This window comes from Paroedura picta, chromosome 16 (genome assembly GCF_049243985.1).
Source record: "Paroedura picta isolate Pp20150507F chromosome 16, Ppicta_v3.0, whole genome shotgun sequence".
NCBI classification, from domain to species: Eukaryota; Metazoa; Chordata; class Lepidosauria; order Squamata; family Gekkonidae; genus Paroedura; species Paroedura picta.
The window spans coordinates 7,266,205-7,286,482 of NC_135384.1; the positions used below are offsets into that span (position 1 = coordinate 7,266,205).

At 49.9% G+C, this 20,278-nt stretch overlaps 1 protein-coding gene and 1 long non-coding RNA gene across 4 annotated transcripts in view; one reads left to right on the top strand and one right to left on the bottom strand.

The window, feature by feature from the left end:
• Positions 1-20,278, top strand: part of LOC143825595 (uncharacterized) — a 74,257-nt gene that overhangs the window by 43,890 nt on the left and 10,089 nt on the right. The gene's annotated exons all lie outside the window — the stretch shown is intronic.
• Positions 1-20,278, bottom strand: part of GRIN2D (glutamate ionotropic receptor NMDA type subunit 2D) — a 51,836-nt gene that overhangs the window by 12,280 nt on the left and 19,278 nt on the right. For all 3 annotated transcript variants that reach the window (XM_077313714.1, XM_077313716.1, XM_077313715.1), the window contains 10 exons: positions 19,790-20,211; positions 18,584-19,176; positions 17,147-17,261; positions 16,103-16,293; positions 15,746-15,899; positions 14,835-14,988; positions 11,978-12,103; positions 11,602-11,831; positions 3,516-3,676; positions 16-203 (listed from right to left, as the gene is read on the bottom strand). In XM_077313714.1, the coding sequence (XP_077169829.1) occupies positions 16-203; positions 3,516-3,676; positions 11,602-11,831; positions 11,978-12,103; positions 14,835-14,988; positions 15,746-15,899; positions 16,103-16,293; positions 17,147-17,261; positions 18,584-19,176; positions 19,790-20,188 (2,311 nt within the window). In that variant the 5' untranslated portion in view covers positions 20,189-20,211. The remainder of the gene's footprint in view (positions 1-15; positions 204-3,515; positions 3,677-11,601; positions 11,832-11,977; positions 12,104-14,834; positions 14,989-15,745; positions 15,900-16,102; positions 16,294-17,146; positions 17,262-18,583; positions 19,177-19,789; positions 20,212-20,278) is intronic.

Below are 20,278 nucleotides of genomic sequence, written 5' to 3' on the forward strand. Positions count from 1 at the left end.
GTGGATGGGCTTTACCGTCACTCAGAAACTGGAGGAGGGCCAGGTCAATGGGCCGTTTCCACTTGGATCCCTTCTGCAGCGCAATGCCGTAGCCCGTGGTGGCAAAGACTTTCCCGCTTCCTATGGTGACCAGTTTACAGCCCTCTTCCTTGCGAGCCATGTAGTTTAGGACCGCTGCATCGTAAATGAAGGCGTCCAGCTTCCTGCAGTCAGTTAGACAGACAGACAGGACAGGCAGAGGCAGAGAAATGGGAATTAAGGCGCAAGCAGGCTGCTGGTTAAAGATGGCGTCGCAGTTGATTGGTTGGGCTTCTAGGATTCAGACCTTCCTACTTCTGCGTAAGGCAAGGCTAGCGAAGGAAGCTTTTTGAGGACTGCAATGGAGGAGAGATGTTTCCTTTAAGGGAGAGAGAGCTGTAAATATTGTTTTATATCTCCTCTTGATGATGACGATGATGATGGAACCAAAAAGTTTGAAATAAACTGGTTCGAGACTAAGCTTCCCAGTTGATCGAGTCTGGTGGAGAATTCCCCACGCCCAGTTTCCCACCCTTGAGAAACTGAGGAGCTGGAGGAAAAAAAGGCCATTAAAATGACACTCTAGGAATTTCCACCCATCTCTATGGTTCTTACCACGGAGATGAATGAAAATTCCTCCAGTGTCCATGGGTACTGCCCCCCCTCCCAGATCCCCTGGCATTTGCCTAGACAGTACTGGGAATCCTGCCCAAGGCCCAGCACTGTGGGAGTCAGCTTTTCTTTTTTAAAAAGTACGAGCAATGATTTCAGCAGAGCGCTGCCAGCTTTGGTTCCATATTGCTGCTAGACAGAAAGTCATAGGTCTTGCGACAGGCAAAATGACGACTAGCTTTGGTTAACCAACTGGAAAGAAAAACCATCTTTAAGTTTCATCTTTGTCATCAAATCTGCCATGGGGGAGGGGGCGGCGGGGGGAGCCGGCGCAACTGTGCGGCGTGTACCGCAGTGAGTCCTTCAGGAGCGCCAGGCCTTCGCTTGTTCTCGCATTCGCCGGTTAAGCAGACCGTGGGGATTTTAATATGCAGTAGATTTATCTGCCAGTTTTAAAAAAAGGAGAGTCGCTAGCCGTAATGTACACGGCACAGGAGATACATTGGAGAGGGTACAAGGGGAAAGAAAATCTCTCCTGCTAGAAAGTCCTGCCAGCCATTCTTCCCCCCATCTTTGTCACGGCTTCCCACCCACCCTCCTTAATTTTTTCCTAATTATATACGCATTTGACCTATTCAGCCAATCTCCATGTACGACGACTCTGTTCTGGGCACTTCTCCTCTTCTTACGTTTCCTTGTTCAATTTTACAGCCATACTAACTGGCCAATCCGGGATGCACTTAGACACGCCTGTGTTAATTAGGCCTTTTTAAGCAGGAGGCCTCGGCTACAAGGGGTTCACTCTGTAGTTGTAATCACCCTGATTACAATTAATTGCCTTGAGCCCACGCCAGTGGAGAAAGGGGACCTAGAAATGTATCAAATAAAGAAGTAAACCCTGCTCAACGGAAGAGCACGTGCATGGCATGCAGACGGCCCCAGGATTAATCCCTGACATCTCCCGTCAAAAGATGGCAGCTGGTTTTTTTTTTAAAAAAGCAACCAAAAACCCTTCTCTGCCTGGAAATCCGCTGCCAGTCCAGAGCTAGATGGATGGACCAGCGGTGATGTGTTATTTAAAAGCAAGCCCAAACTTGTCCCCTCAAACAGTTTGATGCGAAGCCCCTACTGATAAAGAGCAGGAAGTCGTTACAGACAGAGAACTCCATGCAGGGGGACAATAAGGTCTGTTCCGCACACACAGCGTACTCCCTGTTTTCACTTATATTTCGAGCTGGTATGGCACTCCACATCTTTTTTAGAACAGATTTTTCTCCCAAGAATCACACAGTGTATGTTCTGATGCAGAGGGGAAAAAACCTGGTTTGTGTTGCAGTGCCAATGTTGGGGAGGGGCACATTAATCTCCTGATTGGTCAGCTTCTTGATGGGCATTTAAAAAAAAAGCTAAGAAGAGTCTTCTCTCTGCATCTACTCTAAGTTAGACATCTTGGCAAGACTTAGGCAGCCTCTCCCCCCCCCCCCCAATCAGTATAAAAGAATTGGGTCTGGTCTAGTGACAAGGCATGTGGATCGCTAAACTTGGATCGCTACGCATTCGCAGGGAACGTTTTGCTAGAAGTAACGTTTCCCTGTATTGATCTTGCAGTGTGTGTCAGCCTTCTCAGGAGAAAAGGTAAGGCCACAACCCACCCTGTGATTTCCTTCTCAGAGGCCAGGAGAAATCATGGCGGGGAAAAAACCAGGCAGATGCCCGGGCTGGAGTTTGCAGGAGTCTGGTGAGTTAGGAAGACAGCCCAGTGACGGCTGGAATCAGGCATATTACAGGGGTGGGCAAACTGGCTCTCCAGATGTCCACAGACTACAGTTCATGCTCATGGGAATTGTAGTCCGTAGGCATCTGGAGAGCCACAGTTTGGCCACCCCTGTTACAGGAGGAACTTGGTGGAGTACACTGATTTTTGAAGTTTGAGTCATCTGAAGGAACTCTGTTGAGCAGTGAAGTAACTGGCTGTTGCATATCACTGCCCACCTGAGGACATCTGGAATTCGCCTAGCCAGGATTAATCGTCACTTTGAACCACTCTGACTGCAAATATAGGAGTGTGACTCAAAATGAGCTTTCCTCTCACTGCTTTAGTGCATATTTCTGTATAGGGTAGGGATTTCAACCTTTACGCACGACTATGAGTAAAGAACCAGGGGAGTGGCTGTTATTCTGGGTTAATTAGCACAGTACATGGGGTAATCTTGCATCCACAGGATTAAATAGAAAATCATATTTCATAACCCGGTTTTTAAATTGGTAGGATTGGCAGCAGTTCCAAAAGCATCGGGAATCCCCCCACCCTCCACCCCAAGGCTTCTCACACAGGCATAATGTACTCTCATATCAATTACAATTAAGGTCACAAATGCACGCAGACACGCAGCCCACAAATTCACATGCAAAAGACCCACATACACGTCTCGTTAACAGCATGACTGTGCAGCTTAATCTCGCATTTATGCCTCACTGTGGACTTCTTCTGAGGACTGCTTGTGAAATGAGGCCGCGGGAGTCCCTGGGAGCATTGTGGTGGGGAACAGTGGGGGTGCGCTCTTGCTGGCATTCAGAGCCACCGAGGCTAGACAAGCCCTAGCTCTCTGGGGCTGCATAGCACGTTTTTAAAAAATAACTGCTGACCACGGGCGATGCTGGCCACAGAAGCACAGCCTTGTGGAAGGAAGCACAGAGCGTGCGCTATGAAGGAGAAAGCATTGCCCGTTAATTGTGTCAAAAACCGGACTGTGTGGAAGGGCCCCTGGGGTGCCCACTGAAGACCATAGATGGATGAGAACAAACTCTTCAAGGGTTGAAGAGTAAAAGAGCCTTCCTGCCATTGCATCCCCCACTACCCCCCCCCCCACCATTTCCCCACCTACCCCGTCTTCAGGTTATGCAGTGCGTCCTCCACGCTGCGCTGGTTGTACTTCCCCATATAGTCGTGCATCTCCCCATAGTTGTTCCGAATGTTTTTCTCGGTACTCCCGTTGGGAACGGTGCCAAATCTCAGAGGCGGGTAATGGTTCTGGGGCCTCTGGAACTGTTGAAGGAGGCAAAGTGAAATTGGGAGGATGCAGAGTCTTTGACCCAGCTCTTCCCCTCTCCCTCCCCTGTTTCTGGACGGTGGGTGGTGGGTGGGGACGAGGCTCTTAATTCTGGGGAGCTGTTTTTTAATCTAGCCCTCTGTAATGGCCCATTGGCTGAGCAATAAACTTGAAACTTGACTAGCAGCCATTATGACAGAAATAATTTCTCAAACATGGTTTCTGGATAAATGGACTGTGTGGTGGAGAGATGGATTGCCTAGTATTGGATGAATGGATAAGAACCAAAGAGGTGCATATAGTCGTGACAGATAGATAACAAATCAAAATAGTAGGTATTTGTGGCTCGAGAAGTAAGTCGAAGGGAATCGAAGATGCAGACGCAGCTTCGGGAAGTGGACTACCGTGAGCTGGGGGAGAGGGACTTGCAGCACCCAAAAATGATGGGCAGGGGAAGATTAAAATGCCCCTCCCCTCTGTTCTCTACTCTCCTTTCCCTCCTTTCCCTTCATTTCACTTATTGGGACGGCATCTTGGGTGGAAAAGGTAAAAGGTAAAGGTATCCCCTGTGCAAGCACCGAGTCATGTCTGCCCCTTGGGGTGACGCCCTCTAGCGTTTTCATGGCAGACTCAATACGGGGTGGTTTGCCAGTGCCTTCCCCAGTCATTACCGTTTACCCCCCCAGCAATCAGGCTGGGTACTCATTTTACCGACCTCGGAAGGATGGAAGGCTGAGTCAACCTTGGGTGGAAAGTCCTGCTTTATTGAGGCATCTTATTCAGACAGGCAAGTAGACAGACTACGTGTGGAGCTGGCTGATTGGGCTAAGAAGGGATGAATGAGTGGCCCGTGTGCATGTGCAAAAACCAAGTTCCCTCCCTGGAGTCCAACTGAGAGGGGAACGGTCAGTCAAACAAAGAATCTCTGGAAAGAGAAAGGCACATTTGCTCTTTTTAAAAAAACAGATTGTTTATTTAAAAAAAGAAATAAAAGTGTAGTAGACATATAGGAGGGGTCCACAAAAGAAAAAGGGTTTATACACTTATTCAGAACGTTGCTTTGTGCCATATATTAGACAAAAAAGCTGGGGGGTGTGTGTCTTCCCAGCATATTCTCAACCTGGGTGAGCCCTCCAGTGCTAAGAAAGGAAGAGTGTCTGGGCAGATGAGACATGTTGCCAGGGTAAATGTTATGCCCAGTTGCTGCAGCCTAAGCCCAGAGCCATAGACCGGAGTGGCACTGAGGCAGAGAGCCTAGGCTAGCCTGGTGGCATCAAATCTCAGAACCTAAGCAGAGTAGGCCCTGGTTAGTATTTGGGAGGCCACTGAGGAGGAAGTCCAGGGTTGCTACACAGAGGCAAACCCCCTCTGTTCTTCTCTGGCCATGGGAATGGTAGTCCATGGGCATCTGGAGAGCCACAGTCTGGCCACCACTGCCCAACTTAATGTCACATCCCACGACCCGCAGGTTGGGGGTATTTTGCATAGGTCTGCATGGTTAGGCAGGCCAGTAAGGAATATGAAACACAGGATGAGGCAGGGAGAGATGGGCCCAGAAGGCTGCGTGAGATGAAACCCTTTATAGGGTCAGTCTGCAGACATATATACTTGACTTTTGGGTGTTTGCTGTCTGAAGACCGTATATTCCCAGGCAGCCTCTTCGCAACCTCCAGACAGATTTGGGAGTATTTCTAAAAGAACGTTTTAATCAAGGCTCAGCCCAGTTTGACCCATTCCAAAACTCTCCACTAATGCCATCTCAGCAACAGCTGCATGACCTTTGGTCTACGTGTAGTGAGTGAGTAACTAGAGGAAGAAGAAACATTGGGAAGTGCCTGATATATTTTATAAAATCCTCGCAAGGGATGTATAGCGGCCCGCATTAGCTGGCCAGCAGCAAGCCTATCCTCTTAAACAACAACAACAAGAATCCTACGTCAAATAAAATTCTCAGGGAAATTTAAACAACCTAGAGATTGCGGCACGGCACTGGATGTGACTGAGCAGGGGGAAATTGCACCTCTTTAGAAATTACATCTCATCCCCACAGTCAAGAGGTGCCTAGAATCCTTGTGTAGTCCTCTTCCACATGACAATAACAAGAGAAACTTGCATGCTATATAAAGAAAGAACTGCACTTCCCCAAGTGCAATTATTCTGCTCAGAGCACTTGACAGACACAATACCTGCAGACCATAAATGCTCCTTTAAGAAGGCCCATTACACACACACACCTTACTGCAGATTTTCAGAGTATCAAACCTAGAATGTTGACTTCAGATTCTGTGCCTGCCTTACATACCACTCCCCCCCCAGTGTATTTATTCGTCCGCTACAATAAAAATAACGACGCTCCTTTATGCCTCCTGTCCAGTCCTCCTTTCAAGCCAATACCAGCAGGGATCTAAAACTCATGCAGCTCCTTTTAAACTTTCCCCACATTGCTTAATTTTTTAAAAAAATATTCAGCATTCTGACTAGCGATAATGTCATATCGTTAGACTCGTGCCTCTTTTAAAAATGAAAGAAAAATGGAGCTTGTACACCGATGGAGGAAGGTGCAGAGTGGACATAATGACTTCAATGGGGGCAGGGGGAGTGACTGTTGAGGGGCAGCAAAAAGCAGAGGGAATCTTTATGTTTTTGCATTACTGTCAGCTTGGAAGCAAAACAAGGGGGGAAATTAACACAAAAGCAATCTCAGAAAACCTGACGGACATGCATGGTGAAAGTGAGAGAAAATAAATATGCATAATGGGCCTTACAAGCTTGATGCACCTGTACCTTTTTCATGCACAAGGAACCTGACCAAGTAGAAAGGCCCACGGAGGGACAGAGCTCTGCAGGTGGATTTGGAGAGGTAGTCAGATTAGATGGGCTGAACTACACATTACACTTCCCCTCAGGGCCAAGTAACTGAGCATCTGTTGCAAAGTTCTTTGCTGGGAATTTAATCCTAAACACAAAGAGGCATTATACAGCATAGGGACTGTGGATTTATGCCATTTCCCCAACCTGAAACATACACTGAAGGGTTACACCTGGGTTTCCTCCAAAGGAGAAAAGATCAACCCCAGGGCTCCTTCAGGTTGTGAAAATGGTACTGGGGTGGCATAAGCTACCTCTCTTGGTGCACCATGGTCCTATGGACAAGCAAGCCTGTGCATGCCCAGGACTTGCTGTACCCTTTGATCACACAAAGCTGTGGAGGTGACACAATGTGTAATTAGGCTGTGTCATCCAGAATGATGCAGGAATGCAGAGGCCACTGTGATATTTTTGTGGGTCGCTAGAGGCAAGGCAACTCCCAGCAGAAGATGCGGGAATATTGTGCACGGATAGAATACTAGAGGAATGGTGGCTGAGGGAAGGAGGAGATCCAAAAAGTTATCTGTGTTCCATAAACTAGTTTATATAAGAAAAAAGACAGAGCAATTTATCTGGAAGCTGTAGAGAAATATCAAGATGGAGACAGATCAGTAAATGGGGCGGGGGGCAGGAATGAACTCGCAGATACACAGACCCAATGAAAAGATAATTCTGTGTATGGACAGATTCGGCGGATTGTAGAAAAGATTGTTGACAAGACAGGTGCGCGGAGAGATCAGAGATACTGAAATAGACAGGGACACATTTAGAAGTCTGAAGGGCAGAAGCAACTTGTTTGTTCTATTATAAGGGGCCACTTCAAGAAGGCTGAGGACAGAGAGAAATGTCTTTGCCAGAGGTCTTTGCAGTGTCTTGGCCATTACAAAATTGTCTCCGCTGAAGAGCTCTGAGCTCATAGACGTGGGGATCGGGGCCCATAGATTTGGGGCAGCAGAAAGTGAAACAGCAGCCAAAATGAAATAGAACCCAAAGTGCCAGCAAGAAGAAGAAGAAAAAGAGGAGATGGCTTTTCGGCAAGCAGGGATAATAGAAAGAGGCATCTCAAGGCTTAGAAGCCATTAGACAGACAAAAGCGCTAGGAAGGAGGAAAAAAAAACAGAAAGAAAGGCAGGAGATTGGGGCAGATTATCCGAAATTCGACAGAGGAATGCTTGTGACAAAGGAACAGGAACAGATGAATGAGTATGACAAAAGAACAGGAATAAAGAGGTAGAAATGAGGCAAAGAGATGAAAATAGGGGAGAACTATGAAGATGTCAGTTGATGAGGGGGTGGGGCAAAGGAGAGAAAATTCTGTAATACTGAATTCAACCAAGAGATTTGTGACACTTCAGTGTTTAACCAATGTCTATTGTGGCATAACATTTCATTGCCCAGCACCTATCTCATCAGAAAAACAAATGAGCGAGAGGGTGGGTAGGTGTTTTCACTGTAAGGAATTAAACTGAGAACCTTCATGGAGACAGATTCCTGTGGGATATTCGTTTCAGAAGATTCTAGCCCATAAAAGCTCATCCCAGCTATGCTCGTTGCGGGAGAACTCACAGTGCCTGGAGACACCATATTTAAGGTAGGCTTTCTCAACCAGGGTTTCGCGGACCCACTCACCCCCTCCCAAAAACAGCCAATGAAAGAAAGAGGGTGGGAAGGGGAGGGGCCTCAGGTGGGCGTGTCCACGTCTCTGCTTCCCAACCATATTCTGCAGGACCGCCCCACTCCTGGGGTTTCTCAAAGCCTGAAGGATGTTTCAAGGATTTCTCAATGGTAAAAAAATTGAGAAAGGCTGCACTAAAGGTCCACAGTGGAGACTTTAAGATGCCACTTGACTTGTAGTTCCATCACAAGTTCTAGGGTTGCCAACTGTGGGCTGGGAAATTGCTGGAGACTTGAAGGCGGGTGGGATTGGGGGGGAAGGAGAGACCTCTGCAGGGCGCAATGCCATTTCTGCAGGGGAACTGATTTATGCCAGAAGATCCCCAGGTCCTGTCTGGAGGTTGGCAGCCCTAATCACAGCAGACTAACCGGAAGTTTATAGTCCCAGGAGCGTGCGTGGGCGCTCTTTCTCTCTCCGCTCTGTCCTTTGCCAGAATTTCCTTTCTCTGCTCCCTCCTCCCAATTACTCCCTACTCTGTGAGAATTGGTTAATCTAAGCTGTTTAATATTTATCTGCGATTGTGTTTCGTGTTGGACGTTAATTATGCCCATTAATTACATCCCAGCTCGTTAGTTCTTAACGAAAGAGATTCAATTGGAGCTGGGCCGCCTGCCACAGCTGGTCCAGTATGTGTGGCCCCCTCCTTCCCCACAGCTGTGGCTGTTTGCTTTCGTCAGGGGCTAATTACCAGGGGATAATCAGCCATCAGCTCTGTCCTGGTTTATAAATACCACGCATGCTGGGCACCAGTGAGGCATCTCGACCCAGCGCAGCAGGGGTGCATGGAACCACTTCTCCCCCCACCCACCCCAAGTCCTGCTCCTATAACGTGTGCCCACAACGCGTGCATGCACCTAGAGAGAGTTCCTGTGCTTGGAATTCCATGTCAGAGGTCTGGAGGTTACTTTGATAGGGAAGGCTGGTCCGGACGGGACACTCTGTGGCATTGGACGCTTGAATATCTGCATCCCTTTGCTTGCAACAGCCTTTAGCCATTTCCTGCCAGCAGGGCTCTGAGAAGAAATTCTGAGAGCCGGGGAAATGGGAGGAGCCAATGGAGGGAGTGCAGCAGATTCAGCGCTTCCCTCCCACTCCTTTTCATTGTGAGTGAATTCAACAAGGCCACCGCAGACCACTCCTCTGTCCTCCTGACTCCTCCCCAGAATAATTTTTAAAATTATCCCCTTCCCCAAACTGGGTAACCCCTCTGAGGCTCTGGAGTAACCCTGCGGTTGCTAGTAACCCTGGTTGAGAATGACTGCCCCAAGAGCGGAGATTGCTTGATCCCACCCAAGGTGGTTCCCTCACCAGCCTTGCAAAACGAGAGCTGCCTGGTCAAAGGAGAGAGCTCTCGCAAGCCCACAAGTGAAGCGAGGCCACTGAGGTTTCAGTCAGGCAAAAATCTCAGCTAGCTGGGTTGGTCCACTGCAAAGAATAAGGCGATGTCTTTTGTTAGGACCAGCCAAGATCTCACGAAGAAACGTGCGGGATTTGTTGCCCCTCAGAACTTAACAGCACTCTGGGCCTTCCACAAAGTAAGCGGCGACGGTCGGAGTGGGAAAAAGACAACGAGCAGGATGGGAAAGCCCTTCCGTTGGCCGACGTCAACAGTGTTCAGGTGGGAGCGCAGAAAGCTTTATGCAGACTTAATGAAGCCATTATAAATTAAAAGCAAATAAATCCCGGGGAAACTTGCGAGAAGATGGCTTAGGGCAGAGAAGCAGTGGCAAATGACTCTCCCTCGGAGAGGTTAAAAAAAACACCGGAACTGAATTGAAAACTGGCTTGCAGTTCTCCGCTTCCCACATGCCATTGAAAATTAATCTCTGGCCTGCCTGATAAAGACAGTTACCTTTTTTCTTTCCTTCTGCTGCCGACCTTCCTAGGGCTCTGTCCTGGGCTCCGTTCAGCCCTTGGGAGAGATCCAAATTGGGACTGGCCTTTTCTTTCCAGAAGGAAGAGCAGCAGTTGCTTCGGTGTCCCAGTAGCCTTTGGGGCAAACTGAGATCTTTGATGGTTGGCTGAACCGAATTCAGACTGCGTAGCGTCTCCTGTGCTTCGTCTGCCGGCAACAGGACTTTCCCATCACATCCAATAGCATCTTTCTTTCTTTTGACCTCACCCCCCCCTTTTATTTCACTTAACTTCCATCTTGAGACATAAAAGCTTCAGGGACATTGACAAGTTTGCTTACTACTTTGTGTGACATTTTGTTTGGTCCCAGTATACATTTAAAAAAAGGGATAACATTACTGCAGAACTGAGATCTATGGCCCCGCAAAGCAGAGAGACCTTGGCTTCTCTGCCGGGAAACGTTCCGATTACATTTCACCAAACAGAATAACGAGAGACTAAACTCTGCTCTTTAGTCCCTCAGTGCAGCAATAAGGCATTCTCCTGTGGGCAGGACTGTTGTCTTTCCCCCTTTCATTACACATTTATCACATTATGAATGCACACACTTCTCCAGGCTCTCCTTTCATTATTAGGTAACCAGAAAAGTAGAAATGGAGCAGAATTTTGTATCAAAGGCAGGGTCTGAAGTCTCTATTGCAGCTTTCCTCAACTTTTTTACCTTTTGAGAGCCCCCTAGAAACATTCTTTAGGCTTTGAGAAACCCCAGAAATGCAACGATCGTGCCGAATATGGCTGGGAAGCAGAGCTGTGGACATGACCACTTGGGCCCCTCTTCCCACCCCCTCCAGGCCCATCTTTGGCCGTTTTGGGAGGAGGGTTGACATGATCATGTATGTTCATATCACCTGGTAAATGTTTAACAAGTTTTTAAAAACCCATTCAGGAATCCCTTCCAGGGCCGTCAAAAACTCCAGAGTTTCACAGAATCCAGGTTGAGAAAGCCAGCTCGATTGTGTGTGTTTATATAAAGTTTTCAGATCTGGTGCTTGTGTTTAATCCAGGGATTCCCAACCAGGGTTCTGGGGAATCCCGGGTTTATGCGGGAGCTCCCCAGGGGTTTCACAGCCTTTCCCAGATGTTTGGATGGCTGCTGACATCTCTAGACGCCCACTTCCCCTCTTGCTGTACTGGCCTCGTCTCTTTCTCCACAACGGCTGGCTTCTGCACCTTGCTTCTGCACTTCTCGGAAGGGGCCTGTCGCCGCTTCCGGGGTTCCTCACAGTCAAAAGTCTGGTTTAATCTGTGTCTAGGACAGGGTGGATCCTTTGAATTTCATTTCTTTTGCAAGGGGAGATTGAACAAAAGAAACATATGAAAGAAATGAAGGAAAGAAAACAAAAATGAGAGAGGCTGTGTTGGTAATAGATGAGACATGTGTGTGTGTGTGTGTGCAATTAAGGAGAGAGAGAGAAAGGGAAGGAGAGAAGGGAGTGGATTAGATCGGCACCCCCTTTGCCTCACCTTCTGGTCGCTGAGGCCAGACACTGTGTCCACATATTCCTCCTGGATCATAAAGGCGGCCAAGTTGGCAGTGTAGCTGGCGAGGAAGATGACGGCGAAGAAGGCCCAGATCAGCACCATGATCTTGCTGGTGGTGCCCCGGGGGTTCTCTACAGGCACAGAGTTGTTGAACACCAAAGCCCAGAGCAGCCAGATCGACTTCCCAATGGTGAACTTGGAACCTCCGGTGCCTGACAAGCAAAGAACGGGTTGGGGGACCTCAATCCAGTAGCAAATCACTCAGGGTGGGGTCTCCGGCTTCGGAGGCTGCACTGAGATTTCGTTCTTCTCCTCCCCTTCTCTCCCCTCCCGCCCAAAGCAGCTTTGGCGTACTCACGTTTACTGGCACTAAGGCTGCGATTGTAGCCTACGGGGCTGAAATATTCGAAAATGAAGACAGTCACCGCGACAACGGTCAGGCACATAACAAACATCATCACCCAGACGGCAGGGCTGTAGGGTTCTGTGGAAAGAGACATTAAGGGGACACAGTGATGGAGAGCTGGGCTGTCCTGGGGCCAATTCAGAGACCCTCAAACCTGGGGGATGCTCTCCCCTGTGAGATCAGGGCCCTCTGGTGCCTTAAACAGTCCTGGAAGGCCTGTAAGACAAAGCGGTTCCATCAGGCCTACGGATCAAGGCCAGGGAATAACATCAAGAAGAAGCCGGCCTCCCTGCTAGAGAAGCCCCCTCACCCCGCACCAGTGAGACATCCACTAATCCTCAGTTGTTTGAAATAAGAGGGCGGTTTCCACAATGATTTTAACAATTTTTAATAGTTATTATTAGGATTAAAACCTAATTATTTAGGTTTAGCAGTGCCCTGCATTGTTGTTTTATTTGATGTTACCTGTCCTGAGTCTATGGAGAAGGGCAGACTATAAGAATAAATTATTGTTATTATAAAACTAAGATAAAACTGTAGCCTCACTAAACACGTCATGTAAATTTGCATCTGTACAATGCACTTTGCCGTCATCATCATCCCACATAAAATGTGCAGGGCGCTTCCGATGATGTGTCAGCCCTCTGACTGGCCTTCGGGGGGCAGGGCCCTCCCCATGAGGGCCACTCAGAGGGGATGACATGCTATCGAAAAGCACGGGGTGGGGGGCTCTGATTCCCCAGCCTCAGACCCACAAGCAGACAGCCCACGCTCCGCAATGCACCCACAGAGAGAGCTGCATCCTGTCCCCTGCCTGTTTTAAAAACAGGCTTCTTTCCTGGTCATAAATGAGATGCTGTGGGAACTGCCATGGGGCAAAGATCCCCAGAAGGCCAAAGGGCCCTAGCCAATCTGCCATTCCCTCGTTCTGCAGGAAGGAAGTCTTGACAGCCTCTGATTCAGCGGGCAGCAGCATCGCGGCCCGAAGGGACGGCCGCAATAAAAACCGGGTTCTACTGGCATCCCCTTCCCTACAGTGCTTTAGAGTGAGAGTGTAACTAGGCAGTAAGGCGCACCCAGAAGAAGAAAAGCTGAAGCCCTCATTCCCCTGTAGAGGATTCTTGTGACTAGTTTGATGTTTCTCTTTGAAGGTCTCCATGGTGTTCTCTCTTTATACAAACATTTTGAAAGTGGCAAACATCATTAACGTTACTGCTCCCCACCCTGGCCCCAGCAGCCTTAGTATTTGGGGGATTCGTTTTATTTTTTAGCAATGGCTATTTTCTCCCAAGTTTTACACTAAGGCCTCAGCGCGTGTTCCACAGCCCCGTCAACCACATAGGCTGGGTGGAGGAGGGGGGGACCAGGAAAATGGAATTGATAAGCACTGTCAATGCGATTGACCTAAGCTGCCATTCCAAATCCAGCACCCAGATGCAGTTCTGTCTCGGTGGGCTGGAGGATTGCATGCAGCAAAACAAAATAAAGAGGGGTGTTGCTTTTGGGGTGCTCTGAAAGGCCCTGTGGATGAGCCCTAGGGTGCATGTGCATGTACTCCCCCCACCCTGTCAAACTGCACAGGAGGGGGGTCCCCTGTATTTATTCCCCTGTCTGTCTGCCAGCATGTAAGAACTGTGGAAGGGCTCTATTTTTATTTTTAGTTTTGCAGGAAGTAGAAGGGAACAAAACCGCGCCCTGTCCTTCCCTTACCTCGCTGCACCTTTGCTCAGGAAAGCGTTTTTCCTAAGATCTGGAGAAGAAAATGCTCCTATCCACACTGTACTGTGGTAGGAAGGGGGAGTGCTGAGCTCTTTTCACATCTATGCGCCAGTTTTGGTTCTCAAGAAATGAGCCCTTGCCTCCTGCTTCACCCGTGAACCAGCAGACAGGGATGCAGCTGTGTGGACGCCTCAGTCCTGTCAACGTTGGCCCTGACAATTCCCATGCCCCTCAGGAAATCCACGGGGGGCAGAGCCCCGTCAGGAGCCCAAAGGCATTGCCTGCTCACGCGAAACAGATGGGGCAGGAGGGTTAAATCGCCAGGGAGGGAAACAGAGTTACCCCAGGGTCACGACGACTATCTAAGGTATACAGGAAAGAGTCCCCAGAGAAATGGAAAAGGTTTGCCCGGATAAGACAGCCCCCCCCCCCTGAATGGCTCAAGGGAGCCTTGTGCTGGCAGTCCACAGAAGCCACCTGGGGCACGCAACCTGCTGAAAGGGGCTTGGCCTCATCAAAATGCATCTCCCAGTTCGGGCCTTCCCTAAGAGCCAGGCCACAGCGTCCGCAGGAGATACGTGACCATTTATTTTTAAGTGTATTAACCCCCTCTCCCACTCCCGATGCTAGAGGCGGCAAACAAAAGTTCAGCGTGGCAACGGCCAATCCGAACGCCGGAACCCGACGCTAAGCACGGAGCTAGGGGAAAGGGCCTTATTAAAACCCAGACCTTCAAAAGTCAAGTTAGAATGTCACTGCACAAAGTCCTGACTAAAGGAGAAGGCCGTGTTCTGCTCCCTCGGAGCTTGCCAGCTGGCATCGGAACAGGCTTCCCTGTTGTAGGAGGCATTCCATTATCCAGGACAGCCGAATTACCCTTCACAGATTCAGACGCAACCATCGCAGGGACTCTTTGGAGACTGGAGGGGGGGGGGGAGGAATTGCGTAGCATCGTCAGGAGAGAGGATGGGGAGGACTAGGACGCCTGTCCCATCAGGGGCCTTGTTCGGAAACCGGGCTGCTCACCCACCGCACACCACCCCTCCCGCCCCACTGTTGCCTTTGCCCCATTCTGGGGCTGGGCATTCACCTAGGAAGGCAGAAGGTGAAACGGTCCCATTGCTGCGGGACACCATGACGCTGATTCCGGTCTCCACAAAGGGCACAGAGAAGTCTATCACTTCCGCTCTCTCCGCGTTGATGGTCAAGGATCCGATGGCCATGTCCGCTCGCAGGTAAAATACCTGGGGGGGGGGGACAGAAAGACAGAGGGAGTGCCGAGCGTCAGGATTCCTGCGTTCTCCGGATAAGAGGAGTTGGCTCCTGCAGACCCCTGGATGGGGATCCCTGCTCTACCATGGAGAGATGCAAAGCAGCTTAGTCGCCTTCCATTCTCACCAGTGGTGCCCTGTGAGGTCGGTGGGGCTGAGAGAGCTTGAGAGAGCTTGAGAGATCTGGGACTGGCCCAGCTGGTTTCATGTGCGGTTGGGGAATCAAACCCGGTTCTCCAGACAGACGTCTACCAGTTGTGAGTGAATAACCCGGCTCACAGGACAAGGCCCTGTTTATCCGTCACATTTTTATCTGGCCCTTTTCCCAAGGAGCTGAATGGTGAAGTACAACCTCCCCACACTTTCTCCTCACAACCCTGTGAGGCAAGTTAGGCTGAGAGAGGGTAACTGGCTCATCTTCACCCAGTGAGCTTCATGGATACCTCTCCACGCTTGCTGTCCCTCCACTCTGCAGTGCGGATATTGGAAATGGAATCTAGGGATGGGCAGAATCATGCAAGATAGGTTAGCCCCGGTCAAGCAGCCTTCAAGAGCCAGCCTAGGGATTCTCTAAGAGGTGAGGTAGGGTCACTACTTTTTGTTTAGGGTATGGGGGTGGGGACCGCAGAACCGGGATTCCTTAATTCTGTAAGAGAAAAACACAGCCTTGGTCCTTATATCGGGATGTGGGAGCCCCAATCTGAAATCACCAGGAAGGAAAGGGGGCTACCTCTCCAATCATGCCGTTCCACATCCCGTTGACCTTCTTGCCATGTTTGCCGTTGGTGACCAGATAGAGATCGTAGGTGAAACCCAGATTCTTGGCCAGACGTTTCAGAATGTCGATGCAAAACCCTTTGCAGCATCTCTTTTCCAAATGATTGCTGTGAATGGCGCAGAGAAGGAGAAGTCAAGTCAGTAGTCTGGCAGCAGCTGATGTCTCATGGCTGCTGACCTGTGTGCGGAGGGGAGGTCACTTGGGAGCCCCCCAGAAGCCGTCCTCGGCGTTCCCAAGGAAGGGGAGGACGTCAAAGACAACTGAAATCTTAGGCCACCAGTAGGGGGAACTTGGCCGGCAGAGAAATACCTGTTGGTATGGTTGAGAGGGTGGCGGCAGGGCACTGAGTCCCGGATGCAGGTCTTAGTGGCAGGGTCAATGTCGTCCACGATCACAAAGGGCCTCTCCTCCAGCGTCGCCACAGTGAGGTGGTTGTTTTCATCCACGGGTTGGTATTTGCTGTACCTCATGGTCAGGACTCTGTGCTCCCACCTTCCCACCTGCCTCCCGGGGCAGAGAGGAAAGGTTAGATACACCCCAACCCTTCGGTCCAGCTGGTCCGTTCCAGAAGTTTTCCCACTCTACTTTGCACCTTCCCTAGAGCAGCCTCTGGGTCTTCTGTTCAAACTCGGAAACTATTGTCTGAGAATCGCATCCATTCTCAAAAGAACCCCTCTACTTTCCCCTTCCTTTGTGCTGTCCACGACAAACACAAGACATAGGGTTCTAGGGGACTAGTCTCCATGGGGATGATCCAGTGGATTCATGCCCTGGGTTCACACTTGAAGGGCCGACCAATAACTGGAGCCAGAAACACACCCAACCGGGCCGGCCAGCCACACCAGGGTGGCATTGCCTGATTCGTTCAGCTTGGCTTATGAGCACAAGTAACGTGGAGTGCCTTGCTTTGCCGGCCTCCTTCTGTGATGTATCTGAGACAACCAGGAAGGGCAGGCTATACCAATAAAGTTATTATTGTTATTATCTGTTGCCAAACACCTGGGTCAGTCCGTAGAGGGTTGATGTGTCGATGGTGGTTTTCCCTACAGCAGGGATCTAGCTAATGGCTTTTCTACTGTGTGTGTTTACAACCCCCCATTGTTTTTTTCCCCAAACCTATTCCTACTTTTGTACCTAGTTCTAAATGTATTACGTTCTAAATTATTACCCTGTCAACATCCTATTTCTAAACTTGGCCTTGCCACTCAATGGGTACACTGTCACCAGTTCACACCAACCCTCCGATTTCCACTTTAACCTCCCTCCCTGACTCATAAACATCCTTCCTCCTCACCACAGCAGTCCATCTCCCCCCTATACACACACACACACACAAACCTCCCTCAAACTCACCACCTCCCAAATGCGTTCTTTGTTGAGGGAAATCACAGCCAGGGATGGGTTGATGAGGTACCCGTCCTCGTTAAAAGAAAAATCCTTCTGTCCCCACGTGACGTTCATGAAGTACCTGTGAAGAGGCGTGACGGGAGCTCTTTAGTTTCAACCCAAAGCCCACCCAGTCGGTGCTTCTGTTCTAGCTTCACACTCTGCCTCTCCCCACAAGGTTTGCCACTGGCCTCTATAACTGGCTTACATCTCACATTTTAGGCCCTGTAACACTAAGAACAGAAAGGTCCTTTCAGGCCTCTGACCGGAGCAAGTTGAATGAAGACAAAGAAGAACGTGCATGTTGAGTTGCAACTGATTAATGGCAACCCCACCCACAGAACATTTTAGGCAAAAAACAAGCAAAGATTGCTTGCCAAAGCCTAACTCTATAACTAGGGAGCTCAAACTGTGGCTCTCCAGATGTCCATGGACTACAATTGTCATGAGTCCCTGCCAGCACATGCAGGGGCTCATGGGAACTGTAGTCCATGGACATCTGGAGAACCACAGTTTGGCCACGTCTGCTCTGTAACAACTCCTGTCTTCCTTGGTGGTCTCCCATGCAAATATTGACCAAGGTCAACCATGTTTAGCTCTCAAGCTCTGATGAGCCCAGGTCGAGGTGGGCTATTCAGGCTGCTGACAGGCTGTATGGGGAGGCACTAATGAAAAGAGTGAAGTGAGGAGGATGTGTCAGTTGTACAACAGTGGGATGGTGAGAGGGATGAATGAGGGAATGGATTCTTCACAAATGAGCAGTAAATAGAGGTTGGGGCTGTAGCTTAATGGTAGAGCATCTTCTCAACACGAAGGACTCAAGTTCAGTCCCCAATAGCTCCAGTTGAAAGAAGCAGATAACAGGTGATATGGAAGACCGTTAGCTGAGAAGCCAGGGTCTGGCTGCCAGTCTGAGTATAGAACACTGATCTAGATCAGGCTGTCTCAACCAGAGTTTTGTGAAACCCTGGGATTTCTTGATGGGTTTATATGACCATACATGGTCATGTTGACCCACCCACCCTCCCAAAATGGCCAATGATGGGCCTAGAGGGGGTGGGCAGGGGCGGGGCCCTGGGAGGGCGTGTCCACAGCTCTGCTTCCCAACCTTATCCTGCATGATTGCGCCACTTCTGAGGTTTCTTGAACCCTGAAGAACATTTAAGGGGTTTTTAACAGTAAAAAAATTGAGATGAACCAATGGTGTAATTCAGTATTAGGTGGCTTCATGTCTGTTCATGCCCATGTGTATGAGAGGAATTTAGGGTTTCTCTGATGGACAGGGGAAAGGAAGTAATGGAAAGAAGACACATCTGTTCCCTGCCGATCACAGCATTTTTCTCCTGCCCTCAACTCCACCTCCCGCCGGCCCCCTCCCCTCCCCACACCTCCTTCCCTGCTAACCGATGCAGGTTCTCGTTGATCTGGGTGAGGTTGGGCGCCCGGCAATCGTTGTTGAACTTGGGGATTGAGCCGTAGACCTGGGAGAGGGCCTCCGCTCCTTTGGCGATGATGGCCACGCCATTCTGCACCCTGCGGTAGAGATCATCCTTCCATCCTGCTGAAAGCACCATGAAGAGTCCTTCCGGGAGGTGGTCAGGCACGTACTCCGTTTGGCCAAAGTTGGCACCTGCCAAGAACCAGATGTATCCGGGCCCTGTGAGCTTCATTTCCCGAGCGGCGCGGAAGATACTTTCGGCTTCTTCGCGGGAGCAGTAGAGAAGGCAGATGCGGGCGTTTATCTCCCCGAGCTGACGTTTGAGGAGCGCCCCGTCTGGATCGTTGGTGAAATTGAGGATCACGCGGTTGCGGCGCTCCCAGCCAATGAAACTGCTGTCGGTCAGGACCTCGATGTAATCGATGAAATCTTCGTAGCCGGGAAAGTGCGTTGTGATTATGGCAAAGGCCGTCCAATCGTACTGCTCAAGGACCTCAAACATGACTTGCAACTGCTGCTTCGTGGATGAACCCAACTGCAGGAAGGTCGATCCTTTCTCCTAGGTTGATGGAGGGGAGAGGGTGAAAGAAAAAGATGGAGGCAACTGCTTCTCGGTCCAAAGCTGCAGCCCTACACGACCAACCCAGACACCTTGTGCCATGGGAGAGTTTTCGGAATACTTACGATGAGGGAAAATGCTTGTGTGCAGTTCTGGTGAAACCCCCACCCTCCCATGGATGAGAGCAATTCCAAAAAAGGCTGAGTGGAGGAAAATAGCCTGCCGAAAGCCGTCTTCTTCTCCGATGCGCTAATGCCCATCTATCTGTCTCTAAGGATATCTTCTCTCTTAAGCATGAATGACATCTCCATTGTTATCTCAGCTCTCCCAGTGTCCCTCCGTCCTAACCAGAGCCCCTCAGTATATCTCTGCTGGGTCTACGTTCTACTCTTTAATAGTCTGAAAGGAGGTCTCCTGTATTCTGTGCTACAGCTCCTGCGACCCTGACCCATCAGGCATGTGAAACAGGTTGATGTGAGCAAATTTCCGCCATATATTTAGTCTGCAAAACTTGTTCTAGGGTAGAGTTTAGATTGTTTATTTTCAGTACAGAGGAAAGCACAGCCCAGGACCGTGGGTTTCAGACGGCTCGGGACTCGGAACGCGCTCTTACCTTGGGCGTGAGAACGATGGCTGATCCTCCATTGATGCCAATGATGGGAACGGAAGTCTGGGCTGAGATGAAGTCCAGGATCTGGGCCACGGCCTCGGTGCGCGTGTCGTCCTCAAAGACTACGCCGTGGATGTGCAGGGAGGAGAGCACATCGCAGAGGCGCACGATGAGGCTGCGGGGGTTGGTGTCGTTCAGGACCACCGGGATGGGCTTGATCTCCATGGAGAAGTTGCGGAAGTCCTCTGGCGTGAACCGGGCACTTTCGGGCGTGTAAGTCGAGCCGCTGAAGATGATGGCGACGTTGACGGAGCGTGGCCGCAGGTCCAGGAAAGGGCTGGCGCAGGCCAGGGCCATAACAAAGAGCATCCTAGCAGCGGGGGTGCCCGGGGGCAGGCTCATCTCGCAGGGCCTCTACGTTCCCCCTAAAAGCGACCAGCAGATGAGGAAAGCGAGGACAGGCAAGGAGGAAGAGGGTGGAGAAAGGGGAAA